At 43.4% G+C, this 17,620-nt stretch overlaps 1 protein-coding gene across 1 annotated transcript; it reads left to right on the top strand.

Moving 5' to 3' along the window:
• Positions 1–17: 17 nt before the first annotated feature.
• On the top strand, positions 18–17,027 carry Ska3 (spindle and kinetochore associated complex subunit 3). The gene is made up of 8 exons (XM_051160629.1): positions 18–153; positions 2,714–2,775; positions 3,571–3,736; positions 5,546–5,957; positions 9,783–9,880; positions 13,022–13,107; positions 15,166–15,360; positions 16,905–17,027. Exons 1-8 carry the CDS (start codon positions 51–53, stop codon positions 17,025–17,027), a joined length of 1,245 nt encoding a protein of 414 aa, XP_051016586.1. The 5' UTR covers positions 18–50.
• Positions 17,028–17,620: the final 593 nt, after the last annotated feature.

Below are 17,620 nucleotides of genomic sequence, written 5' to 3'. Positions count from 1 at the left end.
GCGCGTTCGAGGGGAGCGGGAGGTCGACTGTCGGCTCAGCCACCCTCGCCATGAACCCTATCCAGAGTTTCCACTGTAAGCTGCGGGGTCTGGCCACCGTGCTGGACGGCGAGACAGCACGGCTGCTGCGAGCGCTGGATGGCGAGGACAGCGGTGAGCGGGCACGGTTCTCGGTGGGCGGCGGCACCCGCTAGAGCAGGCATAGCTGAGCCATGATGAAGGCGGCACTGACAGGTTCTGCGGCGACGGCGACCCGTGGGGCAGAGGCGAGCTGTGTTGTGTGTTGGGTGCTTGTTAACAACATCCACCTTCGTCTGTTTGAAAATGCGCTAAGGCGCTGTTCTTTGTATGTACAAAGTGATTTTTGTCTCGCTTTAAATGGGCCCCTCCTGCAGCACACGCACCTGCATTTTCTCCAGTAATGCTGGTATTTCCAGTACAATTACGCAGCACTGCGCTGTTTGTTAGTTGCAGGTCAAGGAGTGGCACAGGCCCTGAATCCCAGCACTCAAAGAGGCAGAAGCAGGCAGATTTTTTTTGTGAGTTTCAGATCAGCTGGTCTCCGTAGGGAGCCCCTGAGCAATCAGCTGGGCTACCATAGTGAGATCCTATCCAAAAAAAGAAAAGATGCAAAACTAGTTTCAGATTCTGAGATTATTTTCTTAAAATGCCATAATTGTAATGTATCTTAACTGTTGTACCCTGCAAGCCTGGCATGGTGGCACAAGCCTTTGATCCCAGCACTCTGGGAGGCAGAGGCAGGTGAATCTCTGAGTTCAAGGTCAGCCTGTTCTATAAAGTGAGTCCAGGACACCCAAAGCTACACAGATACCCCGTCTTGCGAAAAGGAAAAAAAAAAAATGCTTTTCACAAAGTGTTTACTGTTCTATATTACCAAAACATTACTTCTGCACAAATTTCATTTTTTTTTTTTAAACAAGAAAAAAAAATGTTTTTAAAAGGGAAGATTGCCAGCAGTGTTTTACTTTTAATAACTGTGCTGGCTAATTTTATGTTAACTTGACACAGGCTGGAGTCATCTGAGAGAGGGGAGCCTCAATTGAGAAAATGTCTCCAGAGACTGGGCTGTAGGATGAGTGGAGAGTGGGGACTGACTTTCACATGAACTCTGGTGCCTCATATTTGACCACGTCCCCTGGATGGGGAGACCTGGTGGCACTCGGGAGGGATAGCAGGCTACCAAGAAGAGACTTGATACCCTATGAGCATATGCAGGGTGAGGAGGTCCCCATCAGTCACAGTCATAGGGGAGGGGAGTAAGGGGGAAAATGGGAGGGAGGGAGGAATGGGAGGATACAAGGGATGGGATAACAGTTGGGAATGAATTAATGAATAAATAAATTTTTAAAAAAGAAAGAAAAAAAGAAGACTGAGCTGTAGACAAGCCTCCTGTGGGGCATTTTCTTAATGATCAATGTGTGTGGTTCCCCCCTCCCCCCCCCCCCCCGGCTGGCCGTCATTGGTTCCATAAATACAGGCTGAGCAGGCCAGTAAGCAGCACCCTCCATGGCCTCTGCATCAGCTCCTGCCTTCAGGCTCCTGCCCTGTTTGAGTTCCTCCCGTGACTTCCTTCGATGATGAACAGCGATGTGGAAGTGTAGGCAGAATAAACCCTTTCCTCCCCAAGTTGCTTTTGGTCACAGTGTTTCAGCACAGCTGGGAGAGGAGTTTGAGCCAGAACAGCTGAGTTGAACCAGCCAGCGCAGAGCTCAGTAAGAACAAGAAAGGGTGAGCTTATCAGGCAGTAAGTGTCAGATGCTGAAAACATTCTAGGCCTGGGTTAGATTGTACGGAGCCTAGAAGGTTCTAGGACTAGGCCTAGGTTAGCAGACAGGGGCAGGCTTAGTGTTTTCTCTCTTAACTCTGGTTCATTAAAAAAGAGAATAGCTCTCATGTCAGTTAAACAGGTTTTCCCCATAGTCCTGTCACCGCCCAGCACCCTGGCCTTAAGCACCCTGTGTCTCTTTCCTGTGTGAGTGGACCTGGCTCTTGTAGACTCTCTGTACGCAGAACCCGATAATATATAGAGTACTTTAGCATCAGTCTCCTTTATCCACACTGCAGCGTCTTATTCCACTGTAGCCGTTGCTGTACATCGTGTTGATGTGTTTCTAGGTTTCTGTTCGGGCACTACTGTGTAGCTCTTGCTATGTTAATCAGAGTGTAGTCTAGCCTTGAACCCACACAGATCCATCTGCCTTTGCCTCTCAGTTCTGTGTCAAAGGCATGGTCCACTGTGCCTGGATTTATGTACTTTATGTGTGCTGTAATTCACTGAAGGCTTTTATTATTATCTTAACTTTGTTTTTTCAAGACAGAGTTTCTCTGTGTATCCCTGGCTGTCCTGGAACTCAGAGACCCACCTACCTCTGCCTCCTGAGTGCTGGGATTAAAGGTGTGTACCATCACCCAGCAGGATTTTTTTTTTTAAGATTTATTTACTATTATACAGTATTGTGCCTGCATATGAGCCAGCAGACAGAAGAAGGCACCAGATCACACTATAGATGGTTGTGAGCCACCATATGGTTGCTGGGAATTGAACTCAGGACCTTTGGAAGAACAGCCAGTGCTCTTAACCACTGAGCTTTCTCTTCAGCCCCCCAGCAGGATTTTTATGTCTAAGAAATTACATTAATTTTTTGTTTGTTTGTTTTCCTCATGTTTATTGAACTTTTTTCCTTCCTTGAAGACTTTGAGGATTCTCCAATGAGAATTTTGTATGACCTTCATTCAGAAGTCCAGACTCTAAAGGTACTATTTATTAACTTAACCATTTTTCTATGTGGATAGTTTTCTCTAGCTTAAGTTGTTATGGGTCTGGGGTCATTCAGGGATCACCAGTCTGATAGCGACTAAGATGTTCATAAGAAGAGGTTTTTATTTAGATCCTGTACCTGGATTGCACCTGAGAATGCTTTCAAGATAAGCATTTAGCCACATCAGCCAGGGCTTATGAAGGCAAAAACCACAGGGTTACATGTATTGTGCTTGTGTGTAGGCAGGCCTTACTTTAACGTGTGTCTTACAGTTGTCCTAGTCAATCTTTTTGAGCAGTGAGCAAGCTGATTACAAAAGCAAAAACAGCAATTAGCCTTGTGAACTACTGTCTTGCAAGAATAGCAAATTTTACAGGATCAATCATCTTTAAGAATAGTCTTCAGAAAGCTGGCTCAGTGGTTAAGAGCACTGTCTGCTCTTCCAGAGGTCCTGAGTTCAACTCCCAGCAACCACATGGTGGCTCACAACCATCTATAATGTGATCTGGTGCCCCCTTGTGGCATGCTGGCATACATGCAGGCAGAATACTATATGTAATAAATAAATAAATCTTAAAAAAGAAAAAAAACAGTCTTCAATGTCTAGGGAAAAGAGAAGTGGGCTACCAGGATACAGCTTGTACAAGCTAGGGGCTTCCATATTAGAAGAATTTTTGCTTTTTGGTCTCTCAAGCATAGTAAGTTTAAACTTAAACATAATAATAATAACCATCACAAAGTAAACTTGAAGATTAGAAAATGTGTAATCTATTTGCTTTCCTTCTAAAAGGATGATGTAAACAGTGTTCTTGATAAAGCAAGATTGGAAAGTCAAGAGAGCACATGTTTCATAAAGGCAACAAAAGTACTGATGAAAAAAAATTCAACAGACATCATAAAACTAAGAGAGTTCTTCGAGAAGTATGGATATCAAACGCGTGACAAGGAAGATGCAGGTTTGATTGACTTTCATTTTGTAGCATCTCAGTGTGGAAGAAGGCAGAATGGTTAAGAGAAGTAAAGGCTCTCCTGGGGCTCTGCCTGCCTGCCGTTCACTCGGCATCCAGCACTCCCCTGGGGCTCTGCCTGCCTGCTGTTCACTGGGCATCCAGCACTCTGTGCGGCATTCCTGGACCTTGAACAACAGCAGCAAGACTTGGCAGCAGGAAAGAAAACTTGCCTTGTTCTCCTTCCCATAGTGTTAGATGAGGATTGGCCCAGGGCTGGAGGGACGTGTTCTTTGAGCTGTTTAAAATGAGAAAGTGCAGGTAAAGCCACCTGGCAAGGTAGCAAAGCATGCCTGATTAGCTCTGCCGGGTCAGTAGCTGCAGAGCCACCAGGTACTCTTTGATTTCTTTCATATTCAGATTCTTCTTCTGCAGAGTAAGATGCTTGAGCTATATAAGTCGATAGATACTTTTTAGTTGAAAACTTGTTTTTAAAAAAAGCAGTGGGTGGGGGGTTTAGTTACTGTGCTGTGGTGGCTTAGTAAAGCAATGGGTGTGTGCCTGTAATCCGAGAGGTCTGAGGAAGGTCAGCCGCTCAAAAGTTGTTCCTGCTCGGAGCCTAAATACTGACCTTTTTCCTCGGTGTGCGGTGAGGATTTAACATATCTACATTGTGAGGGTACAGAAAGGCCAGGGAGAGCTGAGCACAGTGCAGCCCTTTAGAGGCCAGCTGGTTTGTAGTTGCCGTGCTGACTGCTGCTGCGGCCATTCTGCCCACACCTCTGAGTGGCTGGCTTTAATATGCCTCGGTAACTTGCTCTTTTATGAAGATAATCTTTGCATGTCAGAAAATGAAGTCCAGCATGTACATATGTGTGGCAAGTATGTTAGTCAGCATGATGTACTAGATTCAGTGTACTTTTGAAGTTAAAAAGTGTATAATAGAGTTTGCTTTTCTCCTAAAAGAACCATACATTCAAGTACTCCTCTCCTTCTGTGCTTGGGCATTTAAAAATAAAGTCTATGACTAGGAAGATGGCTCTGGGTAAAGGCACTTGTCACTAAACCTGACAGGCTGTATTTGATTTCTAGAATCCACAAGGAGAAAATAGACATCATCACATGTACCCTGTGACATGTACATGCACAGCACACATACACACAATGTAATTAAAATTTTTTACAAAATTAAAAATTTTAAATCATATTGTTACAGTTTGTGTTAAATCTAGAGGACTTGATTATACACTAATTTCATACTAATAATGCTTCCAGAAAACACTAAGCCTAAGAGCTTGGCGTGGTGGCGCACGCCTTTAATCCCAGCACTCAGGAGGCAGAAGCAGGCGGATCACTGTGAGTTCGAGGCCAGCCTGGTCTACAAAGTGAGTCCAGGACGGCCAAGGCTACACAGAGAAACCCTGTCTCAAAAAAAAAAAAAAAAAAAAAAAAAACCTGATTAATAAATCACATTGAGAAAGAATGAAAATGGATTTTGTTTGTGGATGTTGTTTTTTTAAAACAGTTTCATTTCTCAAAAGTGTCTAGATAGAATACAAGTGAGATGTCGGGGCTGCAGGAGAGACTGTGAAATGAAGCTTCAAAGCATCAGTATTTCCCTGACGTGGACATTTCAGTACACTATTCTGTGCTGCTTTTTCTTAAGATTTATTTATTTATTTTATTTATTGTATATGAGTGCTTTATCTGCCGAAGAGGACATCAGATTGTATTAGAGATGGTTGTGAGCCACCATAATCAAGAAGTCTTCAGTCTTGATGTTTAACCAGAATTTGCCTCTTTGACTCTTCCCCCCAGTGTGTGAGCACGAAGGGAGTGAGTCCACCCCAGAGTTGGCTGTGTGTAAAGACATTCAAGAGCCCGGCGTGGAGGATGACCTCTCTGACCCATATGTTCCGAGCAGTTCTGTTTCTGAGAAGCCTCTGCGCAGCCCACAGCTTTCAGATTTTGGACTTGAGCGGTACATGGTCTCCCAAGTCCCAGCAAACCCTCCCCGGCCAGCTCACAGCCTTAAAGAAGAGTGTGTATCTGAAACCCCTCCTGCCAAAGAGCCTTTTGTTAAAGTGCTAAAGACTCCCAGATGTGCCATAAAGATGGATGATTTTGAGTGTGTAACCCCTAAATTAGAGCACTTTGGTATATCTGAATATACTATGTGTTTAAATGAAGATTATACAATTGGACTTCAAAACATGAAGAACATGAAAAGGTAAGCAACTTGAGGTGGTTTTTTTTTTTGTTTTTTGTTTTTTGAGGGTTTTTTTTTTTTAAAGATTTATTTATTATTATACATATAGTGCTCTGCCTTCATGTGTACCTGCATACCAGAAGGGGGTGTCAGATCACATTATAGATGGTTGTGAGCCACCATGTAGTTGCTAGGAATTGAACTCATGACCTCCTGAAGAGCAGTCAGTGCTCTTAACCACTGAGCCATCTCTCCAGTCCTGAAGATTTGTTTTTAATTACATGGTGTGGGTGTGTGTACTTGTGAGTGCAGGTGCCCTCAGAGGTCAGAGCAGTTGGATCCCCTTGGAACTGGAGGTGCAGGCAGTTGTGAGCTGCCTGATGTGGGTGCTGGGGACCACTCAGGTCTTAGAAGAGCAGTGTGTGATGTTAACTACTGAGCCATCTCTCCAGTCGCTTGAAAATATTTTTGTTAATTCTTTGAACACTTTATATAGTTTTTTTATTTTATTTGTTTTTGGTTTTTTCAAGACAGAGTTTCTCCGTAGCCTTAGCTGTCCTGGATTCACTTTGTAGACCAGGCTGGCCTCGAACTCACATCAATCCACTTGCCTCTGCCTCCCCGCTGCTGGGATTAAAGGCATGCGCCACCACACCCAGCCTAACGGTTTTTTTAATTTATATTCCCTCTAATTCATCTAGCACTGCCATCCTCCAATTTGTGTCCTTTTTCTGTTTTCTTTCTTTTTTTAATAACCCGTGGAGTCTGATTTGTGCTGCCTATATACTGCCGGACCATAGTCTACCTGCCTGGGACCACCCCTCTCTCAGCAGATAATCATGGCCTGTAGCTCCTCTGCTGAGGGACTTTGAAATCTCTTTCCTCCTCCACGTTGGGATTTGTGTAGTTTGACTTTGTACATTCTGTCAAAACAGTTCATATGTGCAACTGCCCTGTTGTGCCAGGAAAGCACTATTTTAATCGAGTCCTCCACTGCCTCTTCCAAGATGACCCTGAGTCTTAGGATGATTTCCCATTTAGGGCTGAGCACTCTGTAGTCTTTTTTTGTTTGTTTGTTTTTTGTTTTTTTGTTTTTCTGAGACAGGGTCTCTCTGTGTAGCCTTGGCTGTCCTGGACTCGCTTTGGAAACCAGACTGGCCTCAAACTCACAGCGATCCCCCTGCCTCTGCCTCCTGAGTACTGGGATTAAAGGCGTGCGCCACCACCACCCAGCCACTCTGTAGTCTTTTATCCTCTCCGTGTTGACTACTGGGTCTCTGTGTGAACAGCCATCTGCAAAAAGAAGCTGTCTTTATAGGCTGCTCTTCATGGCCCTTTAGGGTGTGCCCTCTGCATTTTCCACATACAAGAGAAGCTGTAATGTCCTTGGGAGGCAGAGGTAGGCTGATCCCTGTGAGTTCAAGGCCAGCCTGGTCTACTTAGTGAGTTCCAGGACAGCCAGGGCTATATAGAAAGACCTGTCTCAAAGAACCAAAAACAAAACAAAACCAAAAAAACCCCCTTCAAAGATTGCAGTAATCAGCCTGGATGTGGTGGTGCTGGCTTTTAATCCCAACACTGAGGAGGCAGCTGAGTGCAAGGCCAGCCTGGTTTACATAGCAAGTTCCAAGACATTCAGGGATAGCATGAGGAGAGGCTGCCTCAAAAAGAAAGGGTGGTGGGCATACTAACCTGTGGCCATAGTGATGTCACTAAGCTTCAGATGAACCTACCACCATGTAGCAGAGTTCATATTGGTAGGTTCTCCTCCTAAGACTGTCCAGCCACAGGTTCTGGTCCCCTCTTAACAGTGTCAGGCATGGGTTCTGGCTTGTGGATCAGGACATAATTTCAGTTAGAAAGTGGCTATTTCTGAAACTCCGGTGGACATATCTTGTCTGTAATGTGTGGGAGGCTGTGGGGTTTCTCTGACAAATCACTCCAAAAGGTAACCCTTTCTGGGCAGTGGGAGTTCTGTCTGATAGCCTGTGGTATCTCAGGGATGGGCCAGTGTTCCTAGCTATAGTGTAACTCCTTTTAAGCTTTTCCTGTGTGTGTGTATGCTTTAGGAAACTTCTACAGTAGTAGGTCTCTGTGACTTTTTAAAAGATCCTTAGTGTTAGTTGACATTCTAGTCCTACCCTCATCTCATTCCCTGCCCTACTTAATCCTTCTTACTCCATTACTTCCCAACACACACACACACACACACACACACACACCTGTATTATATCTGCTGTCCTTAAAGGCCTCGCCTCATGGCCTTTAGGGTGTGCCCTCTGCATATTCAATGTTTGTCTTTGGAGTCTGGGTCACCTCCTTCAGAATAATTGTTTACAGCTCCATCATTTACCTGCAAATGTCCTAATTTAATGTTTTCTCATAAGCTGAATAATATTCCATTGTGTAACTGCACCACATTTTCAAACCTTACCAGCTGATGAACATGTAGGCTGCTTCCATTTCCTGGCTATTGTGACTAAAGCAGCGATGAACGTAGCTGAGCCAGCATCTCTGTAGTAGGATGTAGACTCCTTTGTACACACACGAGACTGCGTGGCTGAGCCTCATGGGGGATCTATTTACAACTTTGTGTGGACCCTGCACACTGATTTCCACAGTGGCTGCTCCTGTGTGCTTCACTAGCAGTTGAGTGAGCATGTTCCCCTTTCCTGACATGCACACAGCAAAAATGGGGTTTTTGTGTTTGCTTTTTTGTTGTTGTTGTTGATTTTTTGTTTTATTTGTGTCATAGTCTGTGTAATCCTGGGTGGCCTGAAACCATGCCTCTGCCTTCTGAGTGCTGAGAGTAACAGTGTGCCCCACCATTGCCTGGTGCCACTTCTGGCTGTTTGTTTTGTTTTGTTTTAATCTTAGCCTTTGTGACTGTGGTAAGATGGACTGTCTCTGATGTCTATGCCGGAACTAAACTGGGGTCTTCTAGAAGGGCAGGAGACACTGAGCCATCTCTCCAGGCCACTTTTAGAAAGATTTCAGCTACTTCATATTTTAAAGTTCTTGAGTCACTAATTCCATCAATGAAGTGTGAGCTATTGGTTTCCTTAGAGAAGCTGAGCGGCATGCAGTGTTTTCTCCTATGAATCCGTAACTGGGCAAGTCAGTCTTCATAAAATGACTGACTCAGTCTTTTTACTCTGAGATAATGACAGGATTTGGGTTTTTTTAATTTAGTTTTGTGTGTTTGGTTATTTTGTCTGAGTTTATGTCTGTGCACCTCGTTCTTCTCTGGCACCTAGACAGGAGGGTGTCAGAGGCCCTGGGACTGCAGTTACAGGCTGAGCTGCCCTGTGGGTGTTAGGAACTGAACTGTGGGCCTCTAGAAGAGCAGCAAGTGCTCTTAACCACCGAGCCTCTCTCCAGTCCCCTCTCAACTTCTTGTTGGGCTTCAATAATTTTGTTTCTAGCAAATAGACTAATTAAAAACAAACAAATCCTGCCACACTACTTTATTACTGGGTCTGCTAACTTAACTGCATCTGTATGCTGAGTAAAAAATTCCCCAGTAGAAGTCATCAGTCCTCTTCAAGACGATCAAGACAGGGTATCATACACATTGTCTCTCAAGTGCTAGGATTTCGTGTTTGTGCGTCCATGCCTTTATATATTTGTATATTTAAAGTAAATATGTATACTACTTTAAATGTTTAAAGTAAAATATATGTGTATCAAATATATTTCTAATTCTTCTAATGATTTTTTCCACGGTCTTTATTTCATAAACCAACAATGAACTATTCCAGACTGTAATATAGTAGGATGAAGTTTTTCTGCAAAGGTTGAATGTTAACTCTTATGACTTTACAGTCCCCCACTGAATGGTGACAGTGAAGAAGCCTGTGACCTGGCCACACAGACAGGGCCTGTGACCAGTGATAGTTCTTGTGCCATCCTTGAACCCATAATCCAGCAGCTGGAAAAAAATGGTGAGTTTAAAATTTCGTTTCTTGTTTATACTCTTTCTAGGTATCTTTGTAAAAGAGCGTTTTCTAGTTTTGGAGTATTAACTTTAGGTACTTTTCTGCGTCTTCTTAGTCTATAGTACTGCGTTTTATTCGGCGTCATTCCATTTAGGTTGAGCTTGATTTCAAGAGAGATACATTTTTCTAACACTTTTTTTTCTTTCAACTGTCTTTATTCCATGTGAATGTTTGATTCCTTCATGTGTGTCTGTGCACCACATGTGTGTGCCTAGAGTCCAGAAGAAGACACTAGGGCTGCTGGAACTGGAGTTACAGGTAGTTGTAAGCACCATGTGGGTGCTAGGAACTGGAACGGGGTCCTCCACCAGAGCAGCCAGTGCTCTTAATTGCTAAGCCATCTGTGCAACCCCAACAGGTTTTCAGTATTATTTCTGACTATGTGCAGTGTGTGTCAGGTTTTTCTTCTCCACATTTTAACCTACTCTGATTGGAAGTGTTCATGTAGATTGGGATGGACAACAGAGGGACAATAGCACATGTCCCTCGATTGTTCACATCAGTTTTTGAGACAGGTTCTCTCATTAAATCTGGAGCCTATTGATTTGGCTAGGCTGAGTGGCCAGCCAGTGAGCTTCAGGGATGTGCCTGACCCCACCTCCCAGCACTAGAGTGACAAGCACATGTTGCATGCCTGACTTGTACATTGGTGCTGGAGCTCTGAGCTCAGTTCCACGTGCTTGCAGAGCAGTCACGTCACTGGCTGAGCCATCGCCCCAGAATCATTTTCACTTTAAATAGCTATGATGAGGCACACCTGTGATCCCATCACTAGGGAGGAAAAGGCCAAATTTGAGGGAACCTGGGCTACTTTGAGATTATCTCAGAAACAACCACCCCACATATATACATAAAAAAAGTGAAATTAGGGTTGCAGAGATAACTCAGCAGTTAAGAGCACTAACTGCTTTTCTAGAGTACCTGCATTAACTCCCAGCAACCATGTGATGCTCACAACCATATGTATCCCCAATTCCAGGGCCTCTGATGTCCTTTTCTGACCTCCATAGGCACAAATATGCCGAGAAAAAAAATCCATACACAAGAAATAAAAATAAAATCTTTTAAAGTTTTTGGTTTGGTTTGTTTTTTTTTAAACAGGGTTTCTCTATGCAGTCTTGGCTGTCCTGGACTCACTTTGTAGACCAAGCTGGCCTTGAACTCACAGAGATCTGCCTGCCTCTGCCTCGCAAGTGCTGGGAGTGCCACCACGCCTGGCTAAGTTTTTTTTTTTTTTGGTTTCGCTTTTTTTTTTTTTTTTTTAATGTAATTGGACGATGCCCTTAAGTTATATTCAAAAGTCAATTCCCAATAAAGTATAGCTTATTAAAAAAAAAAAAGTATGGCTGGGGAAATAGCTCAGCAGATAAAGTGCTTGGTACACAAACATGAGGACTGAATTGGGTTTGGGTCCCCCAAACTTCCATAAAATCCCAGGCATGGAGCCAGGCAATGGGAGTACATGCCAGGCAGAGGCAGGTGGATCTCTGAGTTTGAGGCCAGCCTGGTCTACAAAGAGAGTTCCAGGACAGCCAAGGCTACACTCTAGAGAAGCTAAACGGCGGCAGCAGCAGCAGCAGCTGAGGAGAGCACTTGCTATTGCCTCTAGCCTGCACAGCATGTTGCCTGAAACACTGTGCACGCACCACACTCACGAGTATTACACACCATACCAGTCATTCACCCAAAAAGATAAAGGAGAATATATTTTTTTAGGCAGTGTTTCACTTTGAGTCCTGGACTCACTTTGTAGACCAGGCTGGCCTGGAACTCACAGATATCCCCCTGCCTCTGCTTCCTGGGTGCTGGGATCAAAGGCGTGCCCTCCATGCCCAGCTCACCTTGAGTCACTTGAGCAGTCCTCTTTTTTCAACCTAGAGTCCTGGGATCATAGCTATGAACCACCATGGCCTGTTAAAGTATCTTTTTTTTTTTTTTTTTTTTTTTTTTTGTAAGATTTACTTATTTCTGTCTTGTGTGTATGAGTGTTTGGGCTGCATGTATGTCTGTGCATAAGTGCCCACAAAGGGCAGAAGAGGGCACTGGAATCTTGTAGTTCATGCTACAGTCAATTGTAAGCTGCCATGGGCCTGGAAACCAAGCCCAGGACCTCTACAAGAGCAGTAACTGCTGAGCCACCTCTTCAGCCTGGCTTCACCCCTTCTGACCCTCCTCCCTTACCTCTCAAGCATGCTGGCAGGCCAAGCTTTCTGCAGTAGAGGGAATGAACTTGGGGCTCGTGCACTCAAGGCACGCACCCCACCAACTGAACTGTATTATACCAGACCATTACACTTTGCTTGTTTGTTTTATGTTAGGGTTTTAAAATTTTTTATGTATTTTGGGTATATGTGTATATTATGTATGATGTTTGTATATGGGTGTTGTTATGTTATTGCCATAGTGTGTATGGAAGCCAGAGGAAAACTTTTTTGAGAGTCACTGTGTCATGTGGGCATTGAACACCAGTCATAAACTTTATGTGACAAATGACTTTACCTGCTGTACCATGGCCCCTATACATGGCTTTAAATAGCTTACTTATAGTTATCTCGTTTTGTTTTGTTTTGTTTTTCAAGACAGAGTCTCTCTGTGTAGTCTTGGCTGTCCTGGACTCACTTTGTAGACCAAGCTGTCCTTGAACTCACAGTGATCCACCTGCCTCTGCCTCCCGAGTGCTAGGATTAAAGGCGTGCACCACCACGCCCAGCTTGATTTTTTTTCTTGTCCAGCCAAACCACACACCATACTTAGAGTTTAAAACATTAATAATAAACTAAACAAGCTACACTGACAGTGCTTTTAACTTTTAAAAAATTGGCATGCTGGGGCTGAAGAGATGGTTCAATGGTTAGGAGCACTTATTACTAGAGGAGTCTTTTGTTGGACCCAAATTCAGTTCCCAGCAACCACATCAGATGCTCACAGCCACCTAACTCCACCTCCAGGGATGTCTGACTGCTTTGGCACCTGTATTCATGTGCACACACATAGACATTACACACACATATGTAATTTAACTTTTTTAAATTTAAACTTGGAATACCTACTTCAACTTAATGTGTATGCCTATTTTATGTCTTCTAGATGCTGAATACACAAGTTCCCCACTGCCACCTACATTCTGCACTCCTGGTTTGAAAATCCCTTCTACAGTGGGCAGTACAGATTTGGTAAAGTGCCACCAAAGTTAAAGGCTCTAATCTTGTCCTTATAACTGAGACATTACTTCTGCACTCAGTGGTTCTAACAAGTTGGGCCAGTGCAGCTCTTAGGAATGCATGTGCAGTGCATTCTGGGAGGTAGTTTAGCACCACAGATCAGGAGCCATGAATTGTTTCATATGTCAAAGTTTGCTTAAGGCAAATTGAGACAGAGACAACAGCATAGAAAGGGGTATGTAACCACAGGACCCAGTGTACTAGCTCGTGAGAGCAGCAGGATGAGTGCAGCGAGCATATCCAAGAGCTGAGGCCCTGTGTCTTGTCATAGTCCGGGTGTCAGAGGGACCAAGCAAAAAGAATGTGTTCAAGAAATGTGACATTCTTGAAGACAAATTATTATACACACACACATTTTTTGTTTGGTTGGGTTTGGTTTTTTTGGGTTTTTGTTGTTGTTTTGTTTTGTTTTGTTTTTTTGAAACAGGGTTTCTCTGTGGAGCCTTGGCTGTCCTGGACTCACTTTGTAGACTAGGCTGGCCTTGAACTCACAGTGATCCGCCTGCCTCTAGGATTAAGGCATGGCCCACCACACCCACCCCTCTCACACACACACACACACACACACACACACACACACACATTGTTAAGAATAAAGAATGAATAGAAATAGATCAAACTGTTTCTCTCTAGGTAACAGATTTTTAAGTAACTTAATGTCTCCCCCTCCCCCATTTTTCAATTATCCTTGTTATTTAGCAAAACCAAAACCTTACTCATGAGTCAGGTGAATTGTCTTTAGCATTCAGTATGGCAGCCACCATTCAGTTTTTAAGCACATAAAACATGCCTTGGTATGCCTGAGCTGTGGCTAGTCATACTGTACGGTGCCGCTGCAGACTGCCTTGTTAACAGTTGGCTGCCTGCAGGTACTTGCTTGCTATTTTCATTCCTTTACATCTTTTGGTGATGTGTGTGTGTGTTGTTGTTGTTGTTTAAGAGAAAAGGCCTCAAGCTGGAGAGATGGCTCAGAGGTTAAGAGCACCAGCTGCTCTTCCAAATGTCCTGAGTTCAATTTCCAGCAACCACCACATGGTGGCTCACAATCATCTGTAATAAGATCCAGTGCCTTCTTGTGGCTAGCAGGTATACATGCGGGCAAAATACAGTATAAATAATTTTTTTTTTTTTTTCAGAGAGACAGAGAGAAAGGGCCTCATGTAGCTCAGGGTGGCTTTGGACTTTGCTTTGTAGCTGAGAATTGACTGTGATCTCATCCTCCTGCCTGCACCACCACGCCACTTGTTATGTTTCTATTCCTGTGGAAGGCACCTGTTGATGTGCTATTCCTAAGTACAGTCTTTATTAACTTAAGACAGCGTGAGTTCAGTGTATGCTAAGCCTCTCTGGATGTGGGAGTGAGCCTGCAGTACATACATTATAAATAAACATGTTCCTCTGAGCTTGCTCTCATGGCTAGCAGACCAGCCTTTCCCCCTTTTGTTCTCTGCTCTACCCTTAGCACCTAATGTCTGCAGTCCTGCAGATACCCATACAGCTTTCGTAGAGTTTCATTAAGTTAAAAGCTCTAATCTTCCTCCTTGGGCCTCGGATGCTGCTACCCAGTGCCCACTTCAGCTCTCAACTGGCTGTTTTGTGCTGCCTGAGATGGGTGGGGGATCTGTTCAGATCTGGAGCTCAGCCACTGTTCTGTTGGGTTCTCCCAGTAAGTCTGTGTTAGTAGTGAACGTAGTACTTCTCCTCCTCTTCTTCTTCCTCCTCCTCCTTTTCTTCAAGATAGGGTTTCTCTGTGTAGCTCTGGCTGTCCTAGATTTACTTTGTAGACCAGGCTGGCCTTGAACTTACAGAGATCCACCTGCCTCTGCCTCCCGAGTGCTGGAGTACTTTGTCTTCTATATACCACTTTCTTGATTTGTGTAGAACTCAGTCAGGAAAGTGGGATCATTCAGGCCTGCCCTAGTAGATGCCAACAGAACTAAGTGAATAAAAAATATACTTACAACATCATTATTTACTTACATAATTCAATGATTTATTTTTATTTTGTAGGTATATAAAAATTATCCATTATCAAAGCCAAATAGTTCAATGAGAGATTTGGAAGACTGTGCTCCATTGATTTTAAATTCAGATGAATGCTATAAGAATTTTGTAGACCCCCCTTCTCCTACAATTACGTCTTGTGAAAATCTCAGAACACCCAGTCCTCCAGAAGTCACTGCAATTCCAGAAGACATTCTCCAGGTTATTTTCCAGGCTATTTTTTCTAATGTTTTCAAAATTATACATTTGTGCTAGAGAGCTATTATGTCAATGTGGGACTTTGGGTATTGAGGAAAAGCTTTAGGCTTTCCTGAACCAAACACCAATTCCTAACTTGGTTTTATCGATATTACGTCATGAGGTACTCTATTGTAGTTTGCATCCTACAGTGTATTGTTCCTCTTAGCTTTTATCTGTGATTGCCACATTGGCTATTGTTCCATTGGAAGTGAAAATGTCATTTTTCCTGTATTCTCCATAGCAGGGTATCATTGATATTGCGTGTCTACATTTTTCAAACTGTCAGTTTGGGGGCTCTGATTCACATGGTATTAAAATAGCTGACTCTGCATTATGACATCACCAACTAGTACATCCTACTAGATGACTAGTGTTCTGACTATGCAGCTAATCCAGGTTACATAGGGGGAGAGAATTCCTGAGAGACTGTTCTAGAGCCACAAGGATGGTAAACTCTGGAAATACCCAAATGCCAGAACTAACTCACCCTGAAAGACCAACAAAGGATCTGTTAAATTGTTTTTTTTTTTTTTAAGATTTATTTTATTTTTAATTATGTATATAGTGCGTGAGCATGTGCGTGCGTGTAGAAGTATGTGTACCTACAAATGCAGGTGCCAGAGTAGTCAGAAGAGGGCATCAGATCTAGAGTTACAGGCAGTTGTGAGCTGCCCAAAGTGGGAGCTGGGAACCTAACTCTGGTCCTATGTAAGAATGGAGCGTGCTCTTAACTGCTAGGCTGTCTCCAGTGCCCTCCTGCTGCTTGCTTTCTTAGAAGACAAACTGGGTAAGGAAGGAACACCTGTCCTCATACGGAAGGTTACTGTTTCCTGTTATAGGTTCTCCTGTGTGAAAGGAAGGCACCTTTGTCTGTTTAGTTGTTTGCTTTTATTACAGTGCTGGCATAAAACACTGGGACTTAATGCTCTACCATTTTATTACATGCTCATTCCTGAGGACACCTTACATTCAGTGTTAGGCTTCTAGTTTTTTCTTTTGCTGTGTTTAAGCAGCATATTAATTATATATAGTAATGAGTTTCATGATAACTTTGTCATACACATACGTAACCTATTTTGTTCATGGTCACAGACACACACAAACACCCATTACCTTCTCTTGTCCCACTCCCTTGGATCCCCTTTCCCTTCCCAGCTAGGCCCTCTGCTTCTGTGTTCATTCCCCGGGAATGTCATTGGGGCTGTTTTTAGATGCATGAGTGGGGTTTGTTGAAGACAACATCTCACCCTCCTCATTAAGTTTACCTAGAGACTCAAGGAGAGGGAGTACCTGTGAGCCTCTCCCCATCCACCACGGAATGCTCACTTGCTCAGTTTAAGTCTTCCTCTTCAGTGTTTATATGGACATGTATGTTTATATCCTGATTTTTTAGGTATTTTAAGTAATTATCTTTAAATTGTTCATGGCTTCTCCTGCATGTTTATAACACCTTCCAGATTTATCATTCATGTGACCTGATAAAAAGAAATTTGTTTTTGTTTTAGATGTTAAAGCACAATCCAAACTTAGCTTCTCCCACAGAGGTTAAAGCGATGCCACCCAGGAGAGGCTTCCTCAAGTATGAGGGGCAGAACACCCGAAGTGCTGCCAACAAGGAAAACTGGTGACAGTGAGTAAGACACCACATGCCTAACAACCTGTGTTACCTGAGCATTTGAAAATGGGGTGAGAGTGGTAGTGCGGTTCCCAGTTTAGGTTAACAGCCTGGCTCCACCTACGCATTCAGTTGGCCCTTGAATCTCACATTCCCCAATTACAAGTATGTATGTGTGATAGTGAGTCTGCTCCCAGCCCCCATTTTTAATTTAATTTTTATTATTAATTATTGAGACAGGGTCTTAGCTGGCCTGGAATTTGCTCCATAGACAAGGCTGGCCTCAAATCACAAAGTTTTGCCTACCTGCACTGGCGTATGCCACCACGCAGGCTTTTTTTTTTTTTTTTTTTTTTTTTTAAGGTTTTATTTATCATTGTAAGTATCAAGTACTTTGCTACAATGTTGCCTTCTGTTCTGATGTCTCTTTAATTGTCCCTACTTGATTTTGTTTGCTTGTAGGGATTCTAGTGTGGATACATCCAATACAGAAGTTGGAAAAACAATAAGAAAGCCAGCCGGACTGAAGTTCCCAAGTTTTCTATTCAGAATTTTAGAGAGAGACCAGTAGAGTTGGAAGGAGGGCTCACTGCTATCAGTCTTTTC

The sequence above is a fragment of the Acomys russatus genome, chromosome 18 (genome assembly GCF_903995435.1).
Source record: "Acomys russatus chromosome 18, mAcoRus1.1, whole genome shotgun sequence".
Taxonomy (NCBI): domain Eukaryota; kingdom Metazoa; phylum Chordata; class Mammalia; order Rodentia; family Muridae; genus Acomys; species Acomys russatus.
The sequence above is the reverse complement of the archived record's forward strand: the minus strand, read 5'-3'. Positions and strand labels throughout refer to the sequence as shown.

Coding starts and splice junctions, on each gene's coding strand:
- Ska3 (XM_051160629.1), top strand. CDS start 51: ATGAACCCTATCCAGAGTTTCCACTGTAAGCTGCGGGGTCTGGCCACC. Junction 2,776..3,570: donor CAGAAGTCCAGACTCTAAAG/GTACTATTTATT, acceptor TCCTTCTAAAAG/GATGATGTAAACAGTGTTCT. Junction 9,881..13,021: donor CCAGCAGCTGGAAAAAAATG/GTGAGTTTAAAA, acceptor TATGTCTTCTAG/ATGCTGAATACACAAGTTCC.